Source organism: Furipterus horrens, unplaced genomic scaffold (genome assembly GCF_987537825.1).
Source record: "Furipterus horrens unplaced genomic scaffold, mFurHor1.1.pri manual_scaffold_3, whole genome shotgun sequence".
In the NCBI taxonomy this organism is placed as follows: Eukaryota; Metazoa; Chordata; class Mammalia; order Chiroptera; family Furipteridae; genus Furipterus; species Furipterus horrens.
This window is the reverse complement of record NW_028327173.1, coordinates 125907870-125935464: the sequence shown is the minus strand read 5'-3', so window position 1 is coordinate 125935464 and position 27595 is coordinate 125907870. Positions and strand designations below refer to the sequence as shown.

Below are 27595 nucleotides of genomic sequence, written 5' to 3'. Positions count from 1 at the left end.
GGGGAAGGGTTTAGTCAAGTAACTAGTATAAATAACCCATAGACATGTACAACAAAGTGGGGATTGACTGTGGGAGGGGTGGGCTGGGTGGGAGGAGAATCCAGGGGAAAAGTGGGACAACTGTAATAGAAATACAATAAATAAATCAAAAATTAAAAAAGAAAAACAGAAGATTGCTACCCAGAACGTATGTTTTAATTCATAAAAAAAGTAAAATGGAAAACAGATAGTAATCAGGAAAATAGAAATGAAGATCACAATGAAAAATTTTTATACTCTAGATTGGCTCTAATTAAATCTGAAAAGGTTTGGCAGGATGAAGATTCTTACAAGACCAGGCGATTTTTAAATGGGATTTCTTAAGTTTTCTTTGTGGGAGTGTGAGTTGGTATACATATAGTAGAAAACAATTTGGCACTATCTTGAAAACATACACTACAACCTAGTTACCACTGCTAGATTTAAACACTAAGAAATTCCTGCAAACATGCATCAAGAAACATGTGTAAAAATGTTCATAGCATCAATGTTTATGGCAGCAAAATAAACATAAGAAAACCAAAACATCCATCGGCAGGAAAATAACTTCAATGGGTGGGTTTCAGCTCTAATGTTACTTCCTCAGGCCAACCTCTATTTAAAATACACACATACACACACACACACTCAGTTGCTTTCTTCTTTCACATCAAGACACAGCTGTGACTTACTATCTGAAATCAATGCACTTGTTTTAAGGTATGTCTTCTCCCCACTAGATAATAAATTCCATGAAAAAAACACTATACATAATTCTTCTAATCAGGTATCAGTCTTGTTTTTAAGATTTTATTTATTTTTAGAGAGAGGGGAAGGGAGAGAGAAAGTGAGGTAGAGAAACATTAACGTGTCGTTGCCTCTTACATACCCCCAACTGGGGACCTGGCCCACAATCCAGGCATGTGCTCTGACTGGGAATCAAACCAGTGACCCTTTGGTTCACAGGCCGGTGCTCAATCCACTGAGCCACACCAGCCAGGGTGCAGCCTATTATTCTTTACCATTTTCCACTTTCACCCAATTCATATGAACACCACATCATCACTGCTTTCAGCTCTCCTAACATGTAGCTTTTACAAAGCACAGAAGGCAAGACAGTGAAAAAGACCTATTTTCCCTTCCGGAGGTGCATCATTCAACTGAGGGAGTATGTTCAAGCTCTGCTGAGCCCTGACCTCTGTGGGAAACCACTGCTCTAGTCCCATTTTTTCATTTTATAGATGAGAAAACTAGACTCAAAGGAACAGACTTGCCCAAGGCTATCATGGTGTATACAGGAAGCAGCCAATTGATTTCTCTCCTTCTTTCTTTTTTTTTTTTTTTAATAATAAATAAGCTTTTATAGTTTATTTATTTATTTATTTATTTTTAGAGAGAGTAGAAAGGAGAAAGAGAGGGAGAGAAACATCACTGTGTGGTTGCCTCTCACTTGCGCCCCCAACTGGGGACCTGACATGCAACCTAGTCATGTACCCTGACTGGGAATCGAACCAGCGACTCTCTCCTTCTCTTTCTCCCACCCTTCCCATCTCTGGAATCAATAAAAGAAAAAAAATTTTATAGTAGATACAGGGGGCAGCAAGAGGGTTTTTAAGTCTAAAGCTAGAGTGAGGTTGTTCTTCCTCACCACAAATTTCTATTTCACTATGTTAATCCTTCCACCATAATAGAACAGCCTGCAAGTGAGTATCGGTGAGAAGGACTTAAGATTAATTTCTATTTCACTACGTTTAATTTTTTTATTGTTTCTAGAGAAGAGAGGAAGGGAGAAAAAGAGAAACATCAATTTGTTGTTCTCCTTATTTATGCATTCATTGGTTGATTCTTGTATGTGCCCTGACTGTGGATCAAACACACAACCTCTGCGTAACCAGATGATGCTTTAACGAACTGAGCCACCAGGTCAGGGTCATTAAATTTTAGAATACTTTAAGTACAATCCTTTTATGGAAAGACCGACATTAATTACTCAAGGCAACCAGCAATACAAACTCCATGTCATTGTAACAGTTGCTAAACAGTCACTCACTACACTATGGTGTAGAAGAGAAATAAAGATACTTAGCAAAACACATACAGACAGAAGTCAGGATTCTAGCTTATTCACACCAAGGGTATGTCTAAAATAAAAAATAAAAATAAGTCTGAAACAGAGATTACCTATAACTCCAGAACATTTTAATTCTAACGAGCTTTAATAAATAAAAAGCCCCATGTTTCCAATGTCCATCAAAAAGGGAATGAATTAATCAGTCCCGACAGAGCTGGGACTGATCTTTTTTAAAGAAGGGGAAGGGATGAAGGTTGGTAACCATTCTCTTACAAAAAGAATAAAACACTGCTTCCTCAAATAACCATTCAGAATGTCACTTGTTATGAATAGGCAGGAAGAAAATAAGTGTCCATATTTGCCTTATATATAGTATTAGACAATTAAATGACAACTTAACTATTTAGGAATGGCTTGCTAAAACATTAAAAAAGTGAAAGACTTCGTCCTTGTCATAGACTGCCACTTCAGTGGAACATTCGGTACACATAACTGGGTGATAGATTTCTTCCACTTCTGTCTCTGCTGGCTCTGTAGCATCTTTGTAGTTAGACCTCATTTTCTTATGGCCTCGCTTTTTCTTCTTGTTCTCAAGAGTTTTGTATCTTAGAACCTCCTCTTTGTTGACAGTACAATTCATCACAAACATTGCTCTATATTGAGTTTTGTATGATTCATGCCTAAAAGAAATAAAATGGAGAATGTTTATTTATGTTCTAATTCAATAGTTATCCACTTACATCAAATTTGAGAATACCAAAAACTTACTGAAATACCAACCAAAGACATGAGAACAAAATGGAAATCTTTTAAAAATATTTTTTTTTTTTATTTTTAGAGAGAGGGGAAGGGAAGGAGAAAGAAAGGGAGAGAAGCATTGATGTGTAAGAGAAACATCGATTGGCTGCCTCTCACAAGCCCTCAACTAGAGACCTGGCCCACAACCCAGGCATGTGCCCTGGCTGGGAACTGAACTAGCGACCTTCTGGTTCATAGGCTGGTGCTCAATCCACTGAGCCACACCAGCCAGGGCAAGAATAATTAATACTTTTAAAATGTCCATACTACCCAAAACTATCTATAGAGTCAATGCAATCCCTATCAAAATTCCAATGGCATTTTTCACAGTAATAGAAAATAAAATCCTAAAATTTATATGAAACCACAAAAGACCCCAAATAGTCAAAACAATGTTGAGAAAGAAAAACAAAGCTGGATGCATCACACTTCCCTGATTTCAAACTATAATACAAAGATAGAGTATGGGAATGGCATAAAAAGACTCATAGATCAACAGAACAGAATCAAGCAAGAGCCTAGAAATAAATCCACAACATATAACTAATATTTGACAAGGGAGACAAGAATATTCCATGTGGAAAAGATAGTCTCTACAATAAACACACTGGGAAAACTGGATGTTCACATGCAAATGAATTTGAACCGCTATCATACACCACTCACACAAATTAATTTTAAATGGAAAAAAGACTTAAATTAAGGCCTGAAATTGTAAAATTCCTAGAACAGGAGAAAAGCTCCTTGACATTGGTCTTGGAAACATTTTTTTAATATAGCACCAAAAGCACAAGCAATAAAAGCAAAAATAAACGAGTGGGACTACACAAAACTAAAAAACTACATAGCAAAGAAACAATCAACAAAATAAAAGGATAACCTACAAAATATGAGAAAATATTTGCAAATCATACACTATCTGATAAGGGGTTAATTAACAAAAATATACAAGAAACTCAACAGCAAAAAAACAAGCCAATTAAAAAATTAGCAAAGGACCTGAATAGACATCTTTCCAAAGACATACAAATGGTCAACAAGTACAGGAAAAGGTGCTCAACATCACTAATGATAAGAAAAATGCAAATCAAAATCACATGAGATACCACTTTTGCTATTAAAATGGCTACTATCAAAAAGAGAAAAGACAAAAGTGAACCCTTGGCACACTGCTGGTGGGAATGTAAACTGGTACGGCCTCTTTGGAAAAGAGTATCAAAGCTCCTCAAAAAATTATAAATAGAACAACCATATGATCCAGGAATCCCCCTTCATGATATATACCTGAAGGAAAGAAAATCACTATCACCCTGACCAGTGTGGCTCAGTTGGTTGGGCGTCATCCCGCAAAGTGAAAGGTCACCAGTTTGATTTCCAGTTAGGGCACAACTGGGAACCTGGCCTACAACCCAGGCATGTGCCCCAACTGGGAATCGAACAAGCAACCCCTCAGCTCACAGGTCCACATTCAATCACTGAGCCACACCAGCCAGGGCTCAAACAGAAAATTTAATGTTATATGTATTTTATCACAATAAAAAAAAAAAAAAGTATATTTGAGAGATATCATTCCACAATATACAGGATTTCACTCAATCCTTGTCAATACTGGCAAGTGCTTTACTTCAAACTACTTGTGACAGAACTATGCATAAACAAAATTACATGAAGATTAGCCATGTAGCACCAATATATGAGAACAGAACCTTATCAGAATTTCTTAGTACCTCAAAAATCTACTTCTGATTTTTAAAAAGGCCCACCAAGCCCTGGCCAGTACCACACAGTAGGCTTGAGTGTCATCCTATAGACCAAAGGGTTGTGGGTTCAATTCCCAGTTGGGACACACACCCAGGTTGTGGGTTTGATCCCCAGTTGGGGCATGTATCCCCAATTGGGGTGTGTATAAGAAGACAACCAGTCAATGTTTTTCTCTCATATCAATGTTTCCTCTCTCCCTCTCAAAGCAAGGAAAAAATGTCCATGAGTGAGAATTAAAAAAAAAAAAAAAGGCCAACCGAGTGGGGTTTTTTTTGTTTTGTGTAATGTGTATATTGTGACCCTTCATCTGTTACCTTTGGCAATCAAGACACAGTGTGGTCATGCAGGCAGGGCAATTCAAGACAGCATCACTATTTGGAACAGGCTGTTGTTGTTGATGTGCCCTCCGTATTCCAAAGCCATGGTAGCTAGAACAGAAAAAGAAAGGAGGGGGGTGCACATTAAAGCAAAATCTTGATTTCTAGTGCTACTCTCCAATAAAAGTAATCAGTAATCCTTTGAAAAATGGTTTATTCTAGGAATGGGGCATACAAGATGAACCTGGAGCATCTTGTAGTGCCAGAAAGTAAAGATGGTCTAAGGAAAAAAAAAAATGCAGCAGGTATGTCAAAGGGGCACAGAAGCCAAATAAATGTTTCCTCAATGGCCAAACCTAAAACGATTAAAACAACAAAATAAAGTAGTATTGGATTATAACCCAAAGTATAAATATACTCATGAGTACATGCTGATATAAATGACTGAATAAATGAATGGGGGAGAACAGACCAATCTCTTGTATAGAAGAATTACAAATAATTTATGAAGATATTTTCCCCTCAAAATTTACCACTCCTTAAGTCTGAACTGCACATAGTGACTTCCTTCCAAAAAGTAAAGTATGAAAAGAAGGGGAAAGGGTAATTTTACAGTAGAGAAACCTGACAAACACTATCTCACCAAGGTAATCAAAGTCAACATTTAGTCATAAACCATGTTGATAGTATATGCCCTTGATATAACGTGATAACAATGTCACTTTGCTCTTTGCTTCTTTGGTCTTCCTTCCAAAAACCTGTAAGCCCTGTCTAATCATGAGTAAAATATCAGACAAATTTCAATTAGAGAGGCCTCATACAGTCATGCACCATATAACACTGTTTCAAACAATAACAAAACACATATACAATGTGTTTCATAGATTAAAATAGAGCTGAAAAATTCCTATCACCTAGTGACACTGTAGCCATGGTTACATCTTAGCACAATGTATTACTCAGCAACCCACTACTCACAGTGTCTATAGTTATGCCGGTATAAACAAACCCATTGTATTGCAAGTCATATAAAAATATAGTGCAGACTTCCAGCCAAGATGGAGGTGTAGGTAGACATGCTTCACCTCCTTGTACAACCATAAAAAGGATTACAACTACCTCAAAACAAAAAACAACCAGAACTACCAAAAAAATCAAACTGTATGGAAGTCCAACAAAGATATAAAGAAGTAATTCTCATCCAGACAGGTAGGAGGGCAGGAGCCAGGGCAGAGAGGATGCAGTGTGGCAGCAGCAACAAGGCACTGGCAGCAGCAAGGTACTGGCTATGGCCAGCTGGCAAAAAGAGCAGTCACACATTATAAAAGCTGAGAGGGACACCTGGGGAGCAATCCTAGTCCCAGGCCTGACCGTGCAGCTCACGGTCCCAGTGCCAGGAAAATAAAGCTTCATTGCTTCTGGCTATGAAAACCAGTAGGGGGAGAGGAAGAAGAGAAGAAACTGCCTGTCTCTCAGGAGAGTCCATTTAGAGGGCCCACACAGTCCCAGAATGTCCACAAACCCACCCACTCTGGGAATCATCACCAGCTACAGGGGCACCAGTCACATACAGGAAATGGGTAAAATGACTGGAAATGGGGAGAGTGCCAAGGAAGCAGCATTGTTCCCTCTCTGACCCTCTTCCCCACAAAGCACCACAATGTGGTGAAACTGGTTGCCCTGCACTGATGGATACCTAAGGCTCTGCCCCTTACAACTTAACTGGTTCAACAGCTCCACTTAAGACACAGAGACAAATACAGAAGTCTGTCAAGTTGAGGAGACAAGAGGTATGGCCCAAAAGAGGGTGCAGATCAAGGCTCCAGAGGGTGAACTAAGCAACAAGGGGATAGCCAACCTAACAATCTCAGAGTTCAAAACACTGGTGATAATGATGCTCAGAGAAATGACTGAGTATGGCAAATGCATAAGGGAAGAAGCAAAAGCTATACTAAGTGAAACGAAGAAAAAACCACAGGGAACCAACAGTGAAGCAGAGAAAGCTGGGATTCAAATCAACAATTTGGAACATAAGGAAGAAATAGTCAACCAGAACAGAAAGAAGAAACAAGAATTGAAAAATATGAGGAGAGGCTTAAGAATCTCTTTCAATATACTGTAGGGGCACCAAATATTCCCTGTAAAAAGTTTCAATATGTAAGTATGTAAGGGCTTTAAATGTTCTTTGTAAGAAGTAGCAAGGACTTGCTAAAGGGCCTTGGAAAAAGGAATGTAAGAAGGAGCGTTATAGCAATTAGTGATTTACAAGCCAAAAGGACCTCAGCCTCTATCACCTTCCATTTACTTGTGTCTGGTTTATAACAGTTGTGAAGGTTGTGCTTTGCAGAATGTCTAGCCCTTTGAAAATAAATTGCTTTGTAGGGAGTTCGTCCCTGGCTGAAGAGCTATGCTGCCACTGGAGATAACCTTACAGCCTTGCGAATTTCTGTTTCTGTTACTGCCAAGACATTACTGCAGTCCTACCCAGCCCCCTCTTCCTAAGGCTGTTTCCCGCCAAAGAAGAAACAAAGAGACTGCACCAGTATAAAAACCCAGCGTTTAGACTCCATTGTAGGTTGGAGCATGTTACAGACCAGCTCAGGGTCTGCCCAACTCCTGGCCATCATTAAAAATCCTTTGCTTACTTTATACACCGCTTCAGAGTGTTCAATCTCACCTATGTAGCCGTAACAATACCAACATCTGAATCATAGGGGTGCCAGAAGGAGAAGAGAAAGAGCAAGAAATTGAAAAGGTAATGAGGGAAAACTTCCCAAATTTGGCGAATTAAATAAACATACAAGTCCAGGAAACACAGAGTCCCAAACAAGCTAGACACAAAGAGGACCACACCAACACACATCATAATTAAAAAGCCAAAGATTAAAGATAAAGAGGGAATCTTAAAAGCATCAAGAAAAAAGAAGAGAGTTACCTACAAAGGAGTTCCCATAAGACTGTCAGCTGATTTCTCAAAAGAAACTTTGCAGGAAAGAAGAGACTGGCAAGAAGTATTCAAAGTGATGAAAAGCAAGGACCTACAACCAAGATTACTCTATCCAGCAAAGCTATTATTCAGAATGGAAGGGCAGATAAAGTGCTTCCCAGACATGGTAAAGCTAAAAGGTGTTCATAATCACCAAACCATTATTACATGAAATGTTAAAGGGACTCATTTAAGAAAAAGAGGATCAAAACTATGAACATTGAAATGACAACAAACTCACAACTATCAACAACAGAACCTTAAAAAAAAAAAAACAAAGCAAACAACTAGAACAGGAACAGAATCATAGATATGGAGATAATTTGGAGGGTTATCAGTGGGGAGGAGGACAGAGGTCGTCGTCGTCGGCAGCCGTCCGTCTCGAGAGACGATGGCGTAGCTTCTTGAGAGTCTATCTGCACCGCCGAGAATGGCTGTGCAGTCCGATTCGGGAGTGACAATCCCTGCCGCACTTGGTACAGGTGAAGGCAGATGGCCGTTGTTGCTGCTGTTGACGCTGCTTCTGCCTCGATCTTTTCTGGACCGCCTCCTCGTTGCGCGCAGCCTCTGCACGTGACGTACCTTGCCTGACCGCGAGCCTCCAGGCTAGGCGGTCGTCTGCTTGAACTTCCCATGTGTTGAGATTGATGGAGCATTGTGTCATGTCCTTTTTGCAGATGTCTTTGAACCGCAGTTTTGGGCGCCCTGTCATCCTCTTGCCTTCTGCTAGCTCGCCGTAGAGGAGGTCTTTGGGGATACGGCCTGCATCCATTCTTTTGACATGGCCGAGCCACCTGAGGCGTCTCTCGCTAAGAACTGCATGCAAACTGCTCATATTGGCTCGTTTCAGCACCTCGGTGTTGGGGACCTTATCCTGCCAGGCGACATGCAGGACGCGTCGCAGGCACCTCATGTGGAAGCTGTTGAGTTTCCTTTCGTGCCTTCCGTAGGTGGTCCACGTCTCGCTGCCATAGAGGAGAGTGCTGAGTACGTAGGCTTGGTAGATGCGCAGTCTGGTTTTCTCAGTGAGGCTGGAATTGTTCCACGCTCGCCGGTTCAGTCTGGCCATAACTGTGGCTGCCCTGGCGATTCTCCGGTTGACCTCCAAGTCGACTGACAGAGAGCTCGAGATGGTGGACCCGAGGTAAGTGAAGTCGTTGACAACCTCCAGGGTGTATCCGTCGATGGTGATGCATGGGGGAGTCCCCGTGCCTTGAGCCATAACATTCGTCTTCGTCAGGCTGATGGCTAGTCCGAACTCCTTGCATGCGTGGGAAAGGCAAGTGACTAGCTGCTGGAGTCCCTCTTCGGAGTGTGATGTCAAAGCTGCGTCGTCGGCGAAGAGCATCTCACGGATGAGCACCTCTTTGACTTTGGTCTTGGCTCGTAGACGGGCCAGGTTGTAGAGCTTGCCATTGGATCTGGTGTGAATGAAGACACCCTCGCTGCAGTCCTTAAAGGCGTATTGGAGGAGCATGGAGAAGAAGATTCCGAACAGCGTAGGCGCGAGGACGCAGCCCTGCTTTACTCCGCTGCTGACTGGGAAGGCCTCAGAGGTTGCGCCGTTGTAGGACACCGTGCTGTGCATGTTGTCGTGAAAGGACATGACCACAGCAAGCAGATGTGGTGGACAGCCAATCTTCCGTAGCAAGCTGAAGAGTCCGCTTCGACTGACCAGATCAAACGCCTTCGTGAGGTCAATAAAGGCGAGGTAGAGTGGTTTATGCTGCTCGTGACACTTCTCCTGCAGCTGGCGTAGGGAGAATATCATGTCCACTGTTGATCGGCCAGCTCTGAAGCCACACTGGGACTCTGGGTAGACGCGGGAAGCAAGGGTCTGCAGGCGGGCAAGAGCGACCCGGGCGAATACTTTGCCGACGACGCTGAGGAGAGAGATGCCCCGGTAGTTGTTGCAGTCGCTGCGGTCTCCTTTGTTCTTGTACATGGTGATAATGTTGGCGTCTCTCATATCCTGGGGGATGTAACCCTCCTTCCAGCAGAGACAGAGTAGATGGTGGAGCGGCTGTAGCAGGACTGGTTTCCCGCTCTTTAGGATTTCTGGAGGGATTCCGTCGCTTCCTGGAGCTTTCCCGCAAGCAAGGCGGTCGATGGCTTTGCCGAGCTCTGCCGCAGTAGGTGGGGTGTCTAGCTCCTCCATGACTGGTAGGTCTGGGATGGCTTTAAGAGCAGTGTCTGTTACGGTGTTCTTCGTTGCGTACAGCTCGAGGTAGTGCTCGGTCCACCGCCGCATTTGCTGTTCCTGGTCAGTGATGACCTCACCTGTCTTGGACTTAAGGGGGGTGATCTTGGAGGGGATTGGGCCTGTTGCCTTCTTGATACCCTCATACATTCCTCGTGCGTTGCCTATATCGGCGGCTTCCTGAATGCTTCTGCACAGGTTTAGCCAATAGGTGTTGGCACAGTGGCGGGCGGTCTTCTGGACTTTGTTCCTGGCAGCCCGTAGAGCTTGAAGTGTCCTGGGAGTGGGCGTGACCTTGTAAGCCAGTAGGGCCTTCCTCTTAGCCTCGATCACGGGTTCCATTTCTTCCCAGTGAGCCTCGTACCAGTCAGCGTTCTTCCGCTCTTTCTTCCCGTAAGCAATAATGGCGGAGTTGTATATGGCGTCGCAGAGACGTGGCCAATTGGATTCGATAATGTCATCTGCCGCCACTCCCTCACCGAGTGCATCTTCCATCTTGTTGATGAATTGCTGGGTCTTAACTGGGTTGCTGGCACAACTGGTGTTGATGCGTGGGCGACCCTTCATCTTGGAGTGGTGCAACCTCTTCGGCATTATGCGCACCTTGCTTACCACGAGGGCATGGTCCGTGTCGCAGTCTGCACTGTGGTAGCTGCGGGTGAGGAGGGTGCTGCCAATATCCGTTCTTCTGGTGATGACGAGGTCAAGCTGGTGCCAATGGCGGGAGCGGGGGTGCCTCCATGACACCTGGTGGATCTCTTTGCACTTGAAGAATGTGTTTGTCACGCACAGGCCGTGGTGACACAAAAGCTCAAGCAGTCGCTGACCATTCTCATTGATCTTTCCTCTCCCAAAGTTTCCAAGGCAGGTGGGCCAGGCCATGTGGTCGGCTCCTACTCTTGCGTTGAAGTCTCCAAGGAGATAGAGAGCGTTACTTCTGGGAATCTTGGATAACGCTTCGTCCAGTGCATGGTAGAACTGTTCTTTCTCTTCGGTGGTGGCGCAGAGGGTTGGGGCATACGCGCTAAGAATGCTGACTGGGCCGAAAGTTGTTGACAATCGCAGGGTAAGTAATCTCTCTGTGCCTCCTGTGGGTGGCGCTATGGAGTTAACAAGCGTGTTCTTCACAGCGAACCCAACACCGTGCTGTCTTGGTTGGTCCGGAGACTTCCCTTGCCAGTAGAAGGTGTAGTTGGTTTCTCTGATAGTTCCGTTGTCGGCCAACCGGGTCTCCTGTAGAGCCGCAATGTCGATGTTTAGTCGTGCCAGTTCCCTATCGATGACAGCGGTTTTCCTGGCACCCTTGATCCACGGAAGGTCTGCAGTAAGTCCGGGGCACATGGTCCTGATGTTCCAGCTAGCGAGGCGAAGAGCCGGAGGCTTCTTTCTTGTTGTTTGCTTGGAATTAACTGGTGCAGGTGTTTTGTGGCCCACTTTTCGAGAGGCGCCTCTCTGATCCCCACGCACCCAGTGGGGCAGGCGAGCCATGGCGAGACGGTAGCTGTCCAGTGAGGTGCGATGACCTCTCCCACCGTCAGAGGAGACCCCTGGCGCTCGTTTCCTTCGCCAATCGGATGAGCTTATAACCGGTATCTGTCTCCTCCCGTGTTGAGTCGACATCTTGCGATGACGCTGGAGTGTCCTCTCAAGTGAAACTGAAGCTACAGAGCCTGGGCAGGGTGATATGGAGGGTCTGCTGTTGCCCATGCAGCAGACCCCCCCTCTCTTCGCAGCTGAAGGGTCCAAGGGAAAGACAAAGTCAATACAGCTTGGCTTCAGGTGCGCCGCAGGAGTTGCCGGTGTTGACTACAATGTCAAACCGCCTTAGGGACTCCGGCTCCGGATTTTCTGTCGGGGTTTACTCCCTTAGCCTTTCCCCTGAAGAGGTATGCCGCAAGGCAGCGGAGGTTTTTTGGAGTCAGAGTTTTCCTTCTCTGATTTTAGAGATGTCCTTCCTCTTTCCTCCTTTACAGTCTTGAGGGCAGCATTTACAGGCTAAAATAGAAAACTGGCAGTGTAACCTTCTAAGCAGATACTACCAATACCCTGCTTGGGTATACTCACCCAACAATAAACATCTCTTAAATGTCCTCCAAGTGCCATGCCTCAAATTAGTAAATGGCAGTGCAATGGCAGCCAAACATTTGGATCAGTTTCACTAAGTAAACCACCAACACAAGTAGGTTTTTAAAACAATAGAATAGTGTCTCATTTTATTAAAAATAATAACTATTTTTAAGCAACTTACCAGCAACACTGAATAAAAACCTGGCTGTGTTTCCCACTGTTTCAACTGCTCCTCAGCTGGCTTTAACACAGCAGTATCCTGACTGGTGGCCTGAGTTAAGACTTGAAGAACAACAGTGCTGGCACTATTGAGATCCATGGAAACCAATTGGCTCAGTCCGAATAGCCCAGCTCTCCAGCTTCCACTATCCAACACGAAGTGGCGTCGGTTGGTCCCGCGCCCCACGCTTGCAAGTCCACGCGCCGCCGCCCACTGATGCCGAAAGCGGCTTCTAGGAACGCGCCATGTTCTGAGTCGCAGCTCTAAACGATGCGGACGCTAGAATATCGCGTCACAGACATCCACAGCAATAAAAAGATCAAAATACTGCTGCTCATGACACGTCATTCTCAGAGGTGTGTTCCTGTGAGCTCTCTGCAGAGCCCTTTCCACGTACAAAGGCACTGAGCCTCCAGGGCTGGGAAGGAGTGCTTACAGCATACCTGGCATGGCCTAGATCTTGTGAGGGATGGCACCCCTGGTCAGCTGCTTATTATACTCTTTGGTTTTCAGAGTTCAAAGAGGTCCTGATGTAGGCCCACTATCTCTCCAGCCCAAGGATGGGTCTTCACTTTCCCTTTGGGAGCAGTACCTTGTCACTCCTCTTTGGGTTTTCAGTGTGTGGCCAGGGATGCCGAGAACCCAGACGTCAGCACTGAAGGAACCTTTGCCGATCAGCCAGTTGCCAGTGGTTCTTGATCTTTTTTCTGCCCCCTTTCCGAGGTCCTTGGAACCTTCACTGAACATGCAGGGTTATTGTGGAGAACAGGTGTGCTGCCTCCACAGTGCCTGGTGCACACAGAAGGTCCTCAATCAAGTCGGTGGCTGTGCTTACTCATCTGGTCATTTATCAAGCAGCTTAGTCCCTACTGTATACCGGGCCCAAGTGATTCCCTGTCCTTGGAGAACTCACAGGTCTTGGATATACTGTCCTCAAAATTGAAGATGAAAGTGATGTTTAGCACAATAAAAAAAATAAAGTTGTAAATGGTATGGAACAGAAAGAGTTCCTCCACTGGACACTGACAGAGCCAAACACTAGATACTAGGAATTGCAGTGGAGAAATATTGGCTATTTTATTGCTGAATGGCTCTTTCCAGGAGAAAGGGAAGCTAATGCCCAAAAGCCAGAACTCCTCAATGGCATGTAGGTTAGAGATTATAAGGTCAACATCACAAGAAATCATGAGTTAGGAGTTCAAGGTCATGCTGGGAGCTGATTGGTCAGAAGTGAGGTAAGGGTAATGAATCATTTCTCTAGGTCTTGAGGACAGCTCTGTCTGGTCAACTATCTGATTTCATGGAATGTAGCCAGGGGGTTGTTCTACCTCAGGGCTCAGGAACTGAAACATAACTGAGGTCAAGATGTTATCTGTATCCTACAAGAGGTCCAAACCATGTGACCGTCAGCCAGATTGGGGCTACTGTCTTCTGCTGCCTTCAGGGTTGCTGATTACATGAGGGAAAAGCTAGGTCTCATAATAGTGTTACTGAACAACAAGCTGGGGTCCTGCTGCCTGCCACCACCCTGTAGGACAGAGGAGAATGGGGTAAAAGGTGCAGGGATTAAAAAGAATAATTGATAGGTACAAAATAGACAGGAGGATGTTAAGAATAGTGTAGGAAATGGAGAAGCCCAAGAACTTATATGCACGATCCATGGACACGAACATGAACTAAGGGGGCAATGCTAGAGGGAAGGGGGTTACCGGGTGGAAGGGGGCAAAGGGGGCAAAATTGTGACAACTGTAATAGCATAATCAATAAAATATACTAAAAAAAAAAAAGAATCGACCAATGAATGCATCAATAAGTGGAACAAAAACTGATGTTTCTCTCTCTCTAAAATCGGGAAATAAATAATTTTAAAAGCAAATCTCTTGGCATTACTTTCTAAACTCTTTAAATCTTTATGGAAAAATACTGAAAACATGTGGTATATATTTTATTCTTTTTTATTGTATTTTTTTAAAGATTTTATTTACTTATTTTTAGAGAGAGGGGTAGGAAGGGAGAAAGTGAGGTAGAGAAACATCAATGTGTCGTTGCCTCTTACATGCCCTCAACTGGGGACCTGACCCACAATCCAGGCGTGTGCCCTGGCTTGGAAATCACACTGGTGACCCTTTGGTTCACAGGCCGGCACTCAATCCACTGAGCCACACCAGCCAGTGCTTTTACTGCATTTCTTCGCAATACCATTTATCTCCCTTATACCCTCTTTCCACCTTCTCTTACCCCTTACCCCTACTATATTCTTAAACATTTAGCAAGTTTCAAAACCCAAACCTCTTTTTCATTTAACAGACACTTACCAAGTGCCAATTTAACAATGTGCAAGATGCTTGGGACATAAGCATTGAACAAGATCGCTGCCCTCATGGTGCTTAAAATGCAGGGAATTATTTGAAGCTGGTTTCTGTGGTCTTTAAAATGCAACTACCACTTAATGCAGGAATGTGAACAAGTCAATAAAATGCTATTTCTTCTCAAAATTAGATAACAATGAAAATATATACCATCTTACTTCACTGACAAATTCTGTCACCAGAATCAGGAGTTAGACTGTAAACTCCTTGAGTACCTCAAGATCTCTCATAGCACTTAAAATGTTCACTTCACACTGTGGTGATCAAAAGATATTCATTAAATAAAGGCAAGAAGGCAGGTGGATGAAGTGGTGCATGGGTTAAACAAAGAGGAAAAAAAAGAACAAAGTGGGAGAATAAAGGCTAAAAGGTGGTATACAAAGACCCACACAGCCCTGGCTGGTGTGACTCAGTGGATTGAGCACTGGCCTGTGAACCAAAGGGTCACCAGTTCAATTTCCAGTCAGGGCACATGCCTGGGTTGCAGGCCAGATCCCCGGTTGGGGATGCATGACAGGCAACCACACATTCATGTTTCTCTCTCTCCCTTCTCCTCTTTTGAAAAATAAATAAATAAAATCTTTTTAAAAAGACCCACACAACATCAAAATACATCCGGATTTGAAAAATAGATTCCTAGACCCCACCTTACCTGAATCAAAACCTCCTAGAGCACAATTCAAGGGTTTGCATTTCATTTTTCCCAAGTGACTCTGAAGCACAGCCATGTTAAAGCAGCACTATGTAATAGTGGCAAGTTGCCCAGTTTTTACTTTTATGATGTACCAGCCTTTACAAAATCAAACTTGAAAGTGAGTACGAAGTTTCCTCTTGGGCATAATGAAAATGGTTTGAAATTAAATAGAAGTGTGACTATATCATACTAATTGCCACTGAATTGTTCACATTTTAAATGATTAGTTTTATGTTATGTATCACCTCAATTTTTAAAAATCCAATTTGTAAACAGTTAAAAAGAACAATTCAGATGTAAAATATAACATCCACTCTTCCTCCACATAACTCTTAATCGCCAACTAGTTTTAAATTGTGTCTATTTTTTAAAATTCAGCTTTAGTTCTTGAATGACAAGACTGACTAGAACAGTTTGAACTCCAAAGTTTTTAAAAGATCAACTGTCTGAATGAAATTTGCTTTATTTTCAAAATAAAGTATTCAGCAGTTTTTCCTCATACTTCTTTATGTATATCTGTATATATACATATATATTCAAAATGTGAATATAGTTTTAAAAAGATATTTTAATTGTTTTCTCTAAAGAGTCTATATATTAAATTTAAATTCTTACCCTCTTCTCCGTGCATCAACCCAGGCTTGATCTCTGTTATCTTTTTCAGGATCATATAGCAATTCATCATTTGTTGGAATCCTGTGGCGTTTCTTCTTTTTTCTCTTGGTTACCTGTGCTAATTTTGAAAATGTTAAGAATATGGCTAAGTATCATGTCTAAAGTTCACATCTTTCTAATACAGAATGAAGAATCCAATTTCCTAAGCTACATACTTTCTCGACTTTATTTTCCTTTCAATTTTTTTAAACTATTCCTCCAATTATAGTTCTTGTCCAATTAACAAGGCATTAAAATGAAGATGACAGAATTGGCAAAATGTTTTTTCACCAAAAATTGGTATCTCAAGAGTTTAAATAATGAAAATTCAGAGTCCAAAAAGGCTACTGAAAGCAAGCCAGGGGCAGAAACTATTTTTGACATCTAAACTCTCCGCAAGTTCCCATATATAATATGCTACTGAAGCCAGAAGAAATATATTTTAAAAATGAATGAAAAAAAAAAAACCCAATGGTCATCTCCCTCACTGGCTTGGCTCAGTGGGTTGAGCATCGTCCAACAAACCAAAAGGTAATCAGTTCAATTCCTGGCCAGGGCACATCCCTGGTTTGCAGGCCAGATCCCCACTTGGGGGCGAGCAAGAGGCAACCAATTGATGTCTCTTGCACAACAATGTTTCTCTCCCTCTCTTTCTCCCTGCCTTCCCCTCCCTCTAAAAATAAATAAGTAAAATCTTACAAAAAAAAAAACAACTATGGTCATCCACATACACTAGACTTTTAAAATGTACTTGAGCAGATCAATATTTAACAATATATAAAATATAAAGTTATTTCTTTACCATATAAATTTGTTATTTGTGTATTCCAGTGTAATTACTGATCTAATTAAATTAGTTTTAGGTTTTGTCAATATGTTCAACTTTGCTCAAATTTTGCATTAAATCAATTCCAAAGATTAGAGGGGCTAATTTTTTTTTTTTTTTTTAAAGCAACAAGTTAGGGAAACATCTGCAAAGGGGGAGATATATAGAAACTATTTGCAGGTATGAAAGCAAATGTTGCTATGCACACAAAGGAACCTGAGGAAGAGGGGGGACCAAGTGCCTGAAGGAGGGAGGTACTGAGTCGGGACATACCCTCCCCCTCTCCAGTTATGCCCATGCACTGCCATTGTTGGTATTCCCATCTGTTCGTGTGTGTGTGTGTGTGTGTGTGTGTGTGTGTTAAAATTGGTATACAAGGTTATATATATTGCAGGCAGATATACATTATAATTTAATATTTGTATGTACATCTGTTCTTATTCATTGATCCTGCTTTGGTTTTCACATCAACAGACTGCAATTTGTTTTAAAGAAATCAAACACAGAGGGAAATCCTAATACCAAATTAACTCCTATGTAAACTTTTTTTCATAAAATATAACTCCTAAACCTGGTAAAAATTTTACTTACCTGCATTGTCTTCATCGTCAGAATCAGAATCAAAATATATATCATCATAGTACTTTGTCAGAGCTGTTCCAGCTTTCCCATTTCCGGAGGAAGACCCTGTTCAAACCATAAGGGAAGTTAACAGACTAAACCAATACATAATTGATAAGAAAAAATCTCCATATATTCTTCCATCACCTCAAAGTAATATCGACTCATTCCCAATCTCACTTGGATGGAAAAATACTTTCACATCAATGACTTACTGGATTGGCGCCCTGTGCAATTACAGAGAACTGCCCCTCCTTGATTCAATGTTCCAAATCATGCCCTGGCTGGTGTGGCTCAGTTGGTTGGAGCGCTGTCCTGTAACCAAAAGGTTAGGGGTTCAATTCCAGGTCAGGGCACATGCTTAGGTTGTGGGTTCAATCCCTGCTCTGGGAGCATATGATTCCCAGTTCGGGCACACACAGGAGGCACCAATCGATGCTTCTCTCTTGCATCAATGTTTCTCTCTCTCCCCATTCCTCTCTCCTTTCTCTCTCTAAAAAAAAGCAATGAAAAAACAGCCTCGTGTGAGGATTTTTTAAAAAGTTCCAAATCATGAAATTATTTTTCTCTCCCTTCCCACAAACCTAATTAAATAAAACAGCCATATTCTCAGGTTGTCAGCATACATAGCTCTACCTTTCAGCCATGCTGTATACTGTGGAGAACATGAAATAAACATCTTTTTTTAAAAGGGACTTTAGTGCCATAACATTACCCATACCATAACATTACCTATACTAATGTCATCATAAGCCTGAATCCCTAATTATTCCTCTTAATTAAAACCCACTTTTGCAGCCTAGCCAGTGTGGCTCAGTGTGTTGGGCACCACACTAGGAATCAAAAGGTAACAGGTTCAATTCCCGGTCAGTGCACATGCCTGGGTTGTGGGTCAGGTCCCCAGTTGGGGGCGTGCAAGAGGCAACTGATCAATGTTTCTCTCACACAGATGCTTCTCTCCCATTTTCTCCCTCCCTTCCCCTCTCTCTATGAGCTAAAATAAATCTTTTTTTTAAATCCACTTTCGCTTTTATTATTTTCACATATGGTTTGGTTCTTAACAATTAATACATAGCATATCAACATGGAAACCAATGTTAAGGAGTCTTACTATCACAAACCAGTTTCTGAATCAGGTACATCTTACATAAAGACCAAGTATCAAAATGAAGTATGTTTCATTACTTACTAAAAGAAGGCAGGAATTTGTGCTGACATATCATTCAACCTGCCATATCAGAGCTATGTAATCCTAAAAATACTTCTATAAGCCTATCCTTTTTTTTTAATCCTGGGGTAAAAATTACAAAAGGAAAACATGCAAGTAAACAGTACTAAATAATCTCCAAAAACAAAAAAACAACAGGAAACTTCTTCACTAGTCATCAAAGAAAACTATGCTCAGGTTGCCCCATATATTTATTCATTCACTCAATAAATACTTGTTGTGTACCCACTGAAGGTGATGGGGACACAAAAGAGCACAAATACTGTTCTTGCCTATATGGAGTTTAGTTTACCTGTATCCAGGGAGGATAATTTGTCCTCCATTGTTTTTATAGTGGAATTTAATTCAGCTTCCATTTCTTTTTCAAATTCATCTTCACTAGATGATTCACTTTCTCCAGTAAGACATTCTCTGATGAGTTTTCGTTTTTGGTCAGGAGTTCCATGTAAAAGCACATCCACTTCATCTTCAGAACTAATACATATTTGAATCATAAAGAATATGAATATTAAAGAACTGAAATAACTTACAACCCCCTTCATCTCACCGCCCAACAATTTTAAGTTTTATAAGGTTGCATTAGATTTATCTGTCATACTACAGAGTTACTCTCACTTAATAGATCAACCATTTCTGCATATTTCCAAATATATTTTTAATGTCTGTATAACATTGCTTCTTGTAAATGCTATATATTTATTTAAAGCTCTTTGCTATTAAACACTACAATGAACATCTCTGTATATGTAAGTTTTTTTGTTTATTTCCTCAGGCTGAATGTCTAGAATTAGATACAAACATCTTTCTGACTTCCTGAATTACCACACTGCTTTCCAGAAGTATTGCACCAATTCATAATTCCATCAGCAATGAAAAGTTTACATAACTGGGAGTTTTTTAAAACTCTGGACAGTTAAGTAAAACCTAAAGCATGTAACTAATATATCACTAATACATCCACATAAAATGTTAACAGGCAGTAATTAAACATTACAATTTAAAAGGCACAGTGCTACAGAGAACTATAAAGAGAGAGAAAGCTAAATTATATCCCAAATTTTCCAGAGCAACTTCTGCCAATTTACTTGGCCTTCTGTGTCTGGGTTTCCTCATCAACAGCAGTGTGTCAAAATTACACCTAATATCAGCAGAAATATCTGAAATGCCTAAGACATGTCTAATTCAATCAACAGTTCACAAGTAATGCTCAATTACTCATGGTCTGATGAATAGTTACAGGCTATTCCTGGTTTTTGCTTCTCAATTTTTGTTTTCTAGAACAATGCTTTTGAGCCTCCAGCAGAAGGTAAATCAGAAAAATCCAATTCACAACAATTTTGCTATGATAGGGGCTTCTACTCCCAAGACATATCCCATCTGACATTCTTCATCCTGACCAGCACACCTCCTCTTTCTTCATTATCACTATATTCACTCGGGTCCTCTTAAATTTTCACCGTATTCAAAGGATCTTCTTTTTCATTCCACCCTTAACCTGCTGCAGAACATTATTCCTGAAGAACTCTCATCACACCACTACCTGCTCTGAAAGAAACTGTCCACGGCCAAACCTCTGAGCACAGCATTCAAAAAAGCTTCCCACAGTCTCATTTCAACTTATCTTTTCATCCTTGAACTACCTCAGCAGTCTTCAGCTTGGGGCAATTTTGCCCCCCAGAGATAGTCACAACTGAAAGCGGGAGGAGAGGCTACTGGCATCTACAGCCTACAATGCACAGGACAGCCCCCCTCAACAAAGAATTATCTGTCACAAGATGTCAACGCTGCAGAGGTTGAGAAACTCTCTGACCTATTCTATATTCCGGTGTTCCCAAAGTGTAGGATGCAGGAAGACTATTTTAAGGAGTAGCAGAATAGATGATGGCCCATTAAATAACACTGAAGCCACTGCTAGTGGGAACATAAAATGGTACTATGGAAAACAGCTTAGCATTTTCTTAAAATAAGACTAAACAGGTAATTACCATACAACCCAGCAACTGAACTCCTGGGCATTTATCCCAGAAAAGTAAAAATTTATATGTACACAAAAACCTATACATGAATGTTTACAGCAATTTTATTCACAACAAAATTGGTAACAACCAGATGCCCTTCAAAGAGTGAATGGTTAAGTGCAGAATATCACTCAGCACTAAAGAAATGAACAATTAATAACTACAACAATGGGGATTATCTCCAGAGAACTATGCTGAATGAAAAAAGCCAATTCCAGCCCTGGCTGGTGTGGCTCAGTGGACTGAGTGCTGGCCTACAAACCGAAAGGTTGCTGGTTTGATTCCCAGTCAGGGCACACACCTGGGTTGTGGGCCAGGTACCTGGTTGGGGGCATTCGAGAGGCAACAGATCGATGTATCTCTCACACATTGATGTGTCTCTGTCTCTTTCTCCCTCCCTTCCCCTCCCTCTAAAAGTAAACAAATAAAAATTTAAAAGAAAGAAAAAAGCCAATTCCAAAAGGTTACATACCACAGGATTCCACTTACCTATTTTTTGAAAATCACAAAATTATAAATGGAGACTAGACTAGTGGTTACCAGAGACAAGTAGAGCATGGGGGCAAAAAAAAACATTAAATCACAAGGCAAGAAAGTTATTCTTTTTACAAATTTTCTTCAGTCCTTGCGATTATTTCAAGTCTCAGCATTTAGCACCGCAGAGCAAGGAAATATATCATGTGCCCTGCATATTCTTTTTTGTATATATATTAAAAAATTTTTTTGAGAGAGAGAGAAGGGGGAAGGGAGGGAGAAAGAGAGGAAGAGAAACATCAATGTGCGAGAAAGATACTGATCAGTTGCTTCTCGCACACCCCCAACTGAGGACCTGGCCTGCAATCCAGGGATGTGCCCTGATGGGAATCAAACCAGCGACCTTTCAGTTCACAGGCCAGGCACTCAATCTACTGAGTCACACCAGCCAGGGCTCTTTTTTTCTTTTTTTAATGAATTTATTTATTTATTTTCAGAGAGAGGGGAAGGGAGGGAGGAAGACAGGGAGAAAAACATGGATATGCAAGAGAAACATCTACTGGTTGCCACACACACACACACACAACTGGGCACCTGGCCCACAAGCCAGGCATGTGCCCTGACAGGGAATCAAACCAGCGACCTTTCAGTTCGCAGGCCAGTGCTCAATCCACTGAGCCACACCAACCAGGGTGAGCCTGTATGTTCTTGTTGAGTATGCCAAAGATATAAGGTTCTCAACACTCTTGACCTAGGCCATTTCTCAGGGTTGTGTTTCCAGTAAAAAACCTTGACAGATGAGGTAATGTCCCTTTCTAGGACAAACAGCAGGTTTCTCTACTGCCTGCTGTAAAAGAGGTGGATTTTCCAAGCTCAAGTGGTCCTCGGCAGCCTGCCAACCCCTGAATGTGTAGCATCCGTCTGGGTCTCTCTCTGCTTATCCTCTGTAGAAGTTGGGAAGCTCGATCAATACAAACGTAATACTCCTGCTGCCTGCTGTGCCGTTAAGTTTTCTGTAACCCAGGAGTCTCATATTTTCTACCAACTTCCATGAAACAGTAACAGGCTATAAAATACTAGCTTATAAGTGGGGTAAAATCAAACCCTAACAGACACCACTTACCTAACACCAATCTCCCTTTTTAAAACAAGCATTGGATTCAGAGCCTTAGGCAGGCAATGCTGTCTTAAAGCACTGTTTTGTTTTCATAGTATTTATTTATCATTACTTTACCACTGACAACTGTCACAGGATTTTAAGCTTTCTCTAAGATATTTAACTAAAGCCCTGACCAGCATCACTGAGCTGGTTGGGCGTTAGCTGGCAAAGGAAAAGGTCACCAGTTTGATTCCCAGTCAGGGTGCATGCTTGGGTTGCAGGACTGTTCCCTGATTGGGGCACATGTAACAGCAATCAATGGATGTTTCTCTTCTCTTTCTCCCTACCTTCTCCCCTTCTCCTCACTCTAAAAAAAGAAATAAAGACTTTAAATATATATATGTATATATATATGTATATATATATATATATATACACATATTTTTTTTAATAAAAATGTAAATTCAACTAAAGATTAAATAAATAACACAGGTGACTATGGTGATAGTAATGGCAGAAAAAATCAAGTCCAAGATACACTCCTATATTCCAATCAAACTGAATTACTAATTAAAACCTACATATACCTCCTTTCACAAACGTGACCCATTAATTGAAACTTTTTTGCAGGGAATCTTGGAATCCATCTTCACTCCCCACAACAGAAATCTTCTCGGCAATCTGATCTCCTTTGCCTAGAATCCCTCCACAAGATAATGTGAGGAAATACTGTGATTGAAGATAGGATAGTTTTACAAAAAGTTCAATCGGACAGATCGTTTTAAAGTTTGAAAGTAGGGCCCACTGACAGCTTTAAAAATGGTTAAATGTGCCTGGAAATCTCTTACCAACATAAACTGCAACTTTCTCTCAGGATGAAGCCCTTCCTTTTGGAAACTCTCACAGAACTTCATATGTGCCTATCTCAAGTCACCGTTTTTACACTGCTTCGGAGATACATACTTACTTCCAAGATATATACCTTCCAAGGTATCTACCTTATTTCCCCTACTATTCTGTAAGCCTGAAGAAGTCAAAAATCTTATGACTGACCTCTGTAGCCCAGCGCAAGTATATAAAAGGTGCTCAAAAAACTGTCTGTTAAATAACCCCTTGTTTCTGTGTATGGCATTATTAGTCTCCTAGATGGTCACTTCGCATTAAGTCCCATGAGTCTTACAACAGAGTCATGACACAGTTATTATATTTCCTGATTATAGATGAGAAACCGAGGATAAGTGACTTGCCTTGGGGTCACACTGCTAGTAAGCTGCGGAGGCAGAATTCGATCACACGGCTTTGAAAGACTTGCGTGTGACTCCAGAATAGGCCCCTTCCCCGCGCCGGTGTGGGCCCCGCCTCCCCCGTGGCTGCAAGACCTCACCAGGGCTCCCCTCGGCGTCCCAGAGGCGACAGCGGGGCGCCAGAGGCGCCGGAACCGCTAGGCCGAGGGTCGGCACAGGCCCGGCAGGCACAGCGAAGGGAGAAGGCTGAGGCCAGGCCTCGGCCCGAACCATCAGGGGCGGAGGCGCACAGGGGCCCACCTGCTCAAAGCCGGCTCCTCATCGCTAGGCTCTTCAACTGCATAGGGGTCATAGTCATCTTGGAGCCGGTTCATGGCGGCCTCGACCCTCAGACACCGTCCACAGACGTCCGCACAGTACGTTTCCTCCACAGGTTCCTTCCCTAAAGCCTTCCGACCTCCACTTCCACTCGCACTTCCGGCCCCGCTGCCCTGCGCGCCTGCGCAGATCGTGCCAGCGAGGGCGCGGAGAGGGAGTAGTGTATGTAGCCACGCGTCGCCACCGCTTTTGCTTTGCTGAAAACAGGTACTTTACTGTTGGATATAATCGGCACCCTTAAGTGACAGTCTCTGAGCAGAACAATCCACGTGCAGTGTCTCGTTTCGTGACGTAAAAAGCAGACATCTAGATGCTGAGGGACGTGCAGCCTGTTACGTCCTCAGGCACCGGCGCCCGACCATCCCTTCAACCTCCTCTCCTCAAGCCGTTCTAGCTTCTTTTCACTGCGCGTCTGCCTCGCCCTCGCAGTATTCACTGTTCAGTCTTACAGCGGCCCTGACTTTTTACTAAACAGTTGCTCAGCTATCACCAGTTACTTCCCAATTACCTGTTTTTACATCTTTCTTCTCACTCCCAAGCTTTGTTCAATCCTTAACCGATTCCACTCGATACTTGAGCTGAGGCAGATGACAGACAGCCTCTTGATCCTGACATCTCTCCTCTGTTTCTGTACCAGCCTATACTCAAGTTCCTGCCTCCTTCATGATCCCATTCAGATGACTACTCAATCTTACTTGGTCCTTGCCCTCTCCTTGGGCACTCTGTCGGATCCGATAGCCTGGGCTAGATATCTCCGCCTGCTGCGCCACTGGCAATTCAAAGTCAATATAGCTCAAGTCCAGCTCAACATCTTCCACCCCATTCCTATACTTCAGCCAATAGCTACTTTTGATTCAATTTCTGTCTCTTGCTCCTTCCTTACAGCTGCAATAGGCTGATAGCCTTGGACTCTTGAATGACTCCTTTCTCTGTTCCTCCGTGAACCCTCAATTCCCAAGTCCTGTAGATCTCTTAGTAATCTCTCATCCATATCTCATCTTCCTACCCCTCACTTTGACTATTGATATAACCCCCTATTGCCAGCTTTCTTTTGCTTTTGTTCCCTCTCCAATCCATTTTACTCTCTACTGGCAGAATGACCCTCTTCCAACAAAACTTTGTTCTGGATGATTTTCTTCCTGAAATATCCTAATATTTCATCTTCACATAGTGATCTGTTCACATTATCCTGCAGTATTCTTGCCCCTCTACAATACGGTTCAATCCATCATGCCAAACTGATTTCCCTTCGCATATCCAGCACAATTTGCTGATTCAAAAATGCGTTATGCCTTCCATCACCAGTATTTGCTTATGCTATTCCCTGGAGCACCTTCTCCCACTTTTAACTCAAAATCCATCTGCAAGTAATGGGTCAGTTAACTAGCCAGAATGACCCTTTAGGACACTTTTAAGCCGTGAGATGCTGTAGTTATGGGAATTCATTGTACGTTTTCTACGATGCCTTTTCAGCTTCTGCCTCTACGTGGAATCTTTCTTTCTTTGAACTCTTGTAGGATAATGTACCTCTGACATGTCATGTATTTCTCTGGTTTTTAACTATTGTTCCACGCAACTCTCTTATTTATTTGTTTATTTGTTTGTTTTTCACACAACACAGAAAGCTTTATTCATGTGCCGCGCTGTCATCTCGGGCTTCTGCCAATTCTCTCTCGATCCGTCTGAGTTCAACCTGCTTCTTCTCCTCCTTGGCCGCGATTTTCCTTTCCTCTTTCCCTTGAGGTTCCAGGTAACTGTAGCGATTGTTTCCGTGGTCATGCCGAGGAACAGGGCGGAGTAGCGGCCAAGCCGCGGGGTCCAGGTCGGGGGCGCAGGTCCTGGGCCCCGTAGGGTCGGACACGCGGGGGCCCCCTAGGAACTAAGCACCCGGAGGTGGCCACGAGCCCTAGTTCAACTTGATGAGAGGAGAAACCTGCACCGACAGCACTATCTTATCCGTGACCTTAAATACTCTCCCATGTGTCACGGTGATGTGAAGAAACCCCTTATAGGTGAACCTGTATTTTCCTTTTCAGTGAATCCCTAAAGGGCCGTCCTTGGGAATAGACCTTACATCCATGTTCATTCTGTTCCACGAAAGTTGGGCCATTACTTACCCACCTTCATAAAATTAAAATTAAGAGAGGTTCTAAGGAGTGGCTGTGGTCTTAGGACTTGTGGTCTTAAGACTTGTAACAGGACAAGTAAATGCAAGGTCTGAGGCTGCCATTTTGGGATGGCTGTTAGAGAGTTATTATGTACTGATGATGAGCAAGCAAAGAAAAGCAGGAATATCTAGCCGATAGAGAGAAGAAGAGAACCTTTCCCTGACGCTCTGTCAAGAATTCAGCTCATCAACCGCAACCCCTTCTCTCCATCCCATCTCCTCTATCCCTTAATCTACTTTTTCCCCATTTTACGTGTCATACTTATTTCATTGCACACTTCTGCCTCCCTGTTCCATTTCTCTTTGCTGCATAAAAACCATCCCCAAAATTAAGAACTTTGAAACAAAAACAATTATCTATTTTGATCACAAATCTCCAATTTAGGCAGAGATTACTCTACTACCAGATGTCTGGGGTCTCATTTTGGGACTGAAACCACTGAGGACTAGCTGAGCATCTTGCTTCCCACATATTTTTCTCCACAAAGCCTTGGGCTTACTCACAATGTGACAACCCTAAAGTAGTCAGCTTTCTTACAAAGCAGATCAAGTCTCCCAGGCAGGGTTCCCAGACTCAAATGGAATCTGCAAGGCTTCTTCTGACCAAGTCTCAGAATTCCGTGAGCATCATTTCTATCACATTATATTGGTCAAGCTAGTCATTAAGTCCAGATTCCAGGTAGAGATAGACTGTCCCTCTCAATGAGCAGAGCAGCAGATATATAAAAGTTCTAGTTTACCATCTAAACATGTATTTGGCTCTGGCTGGTGCGCCTTAGTGGATTAAACATTAGCCTGCAAACTGAAAGTCGCCTATTTGATCCCTGGTCAGGGCGCATGCCTGGGTTACCACACAGGTCCCCAATTGGAGGTGTGGGGGAGGCAACTAATCAACATCACTTGCACCAGTGTTTCTCTCCCTCTCTTTCTCCCTCCCTTCCCCTCTCTCTAAAAATAAATAAATACAATCTTAAAATTTTGTTTGGCTTGTTACCTAAAAACAAATTGAGAGTTGAACAGATTAAAATAACTATTTCAGGAATAATGGATTTACTATAAAGCATAATAGTATAGTATTTGTAATTTTTCAAGGGTTTTTAAATACTTTCTTTTACCATTACTACATACTCAACTAGACCACTGCAAAATTTGCACAGTGAATGAAGTTCACTTTGGCCTGGTTTTCTTTCTTCAAGGTTAGAATTAGACTTTTTTTCCTTTAGGACTGATTATTGTACACATTTCCATATGTGTGTGTGTGTGTGTGTGTGTGTGTGTGTGTTCATTTAAAACAAACCGAGGACACGGTCAGGAAACAATATCTCAAATGCTCCTATTGTACACATTCGTTACAGCAAGTGTTTTTTTAATTCAATTTATGGAGT

At 42.4% G+C, this 27595-nt stretch overlaps 1 protein-coding gene and 1 pseudogene across 1 annotated transcript; both read right to left on the bottom strand.

Moving 5' to 3' along the window:
* Positions 1-814: 814 nt before the first annotated feature.
* EAPP (E2F associated phosphoprotein) lies at positions 815-24146 on the bottom strand. The gene is made up of 6 exons (XM_090271852.1): positions 23966-24146; positions 19123-19304; positions 17573-17668; positions 16117-16234; positions 4963-5076; positions 815-2769 (listed from the first exon to the last, which is right to left on the bottom strand). The coding sequence occupies exons 1-6, from the start codon at positions 24037-24039 to the stop codon at positions 2493-2495; spliced, it is 861 nt and encodes a 286-aa protein (XP_090127978.1). The 5' UTR covers positions 24040-24146; the 3' UTR covers positions 815-2492.
* A 1524-nt stretch (positions 24147-25670) lies between these two features.
* Positions 25671-26123, bottom strand: LOC150015901 (ATP synthase F(0) complex subunit e, mitochondrial-like; annotated as a pseudogene).
* Positions 26124-27595: the final 1472 nt, after the last annotated feature.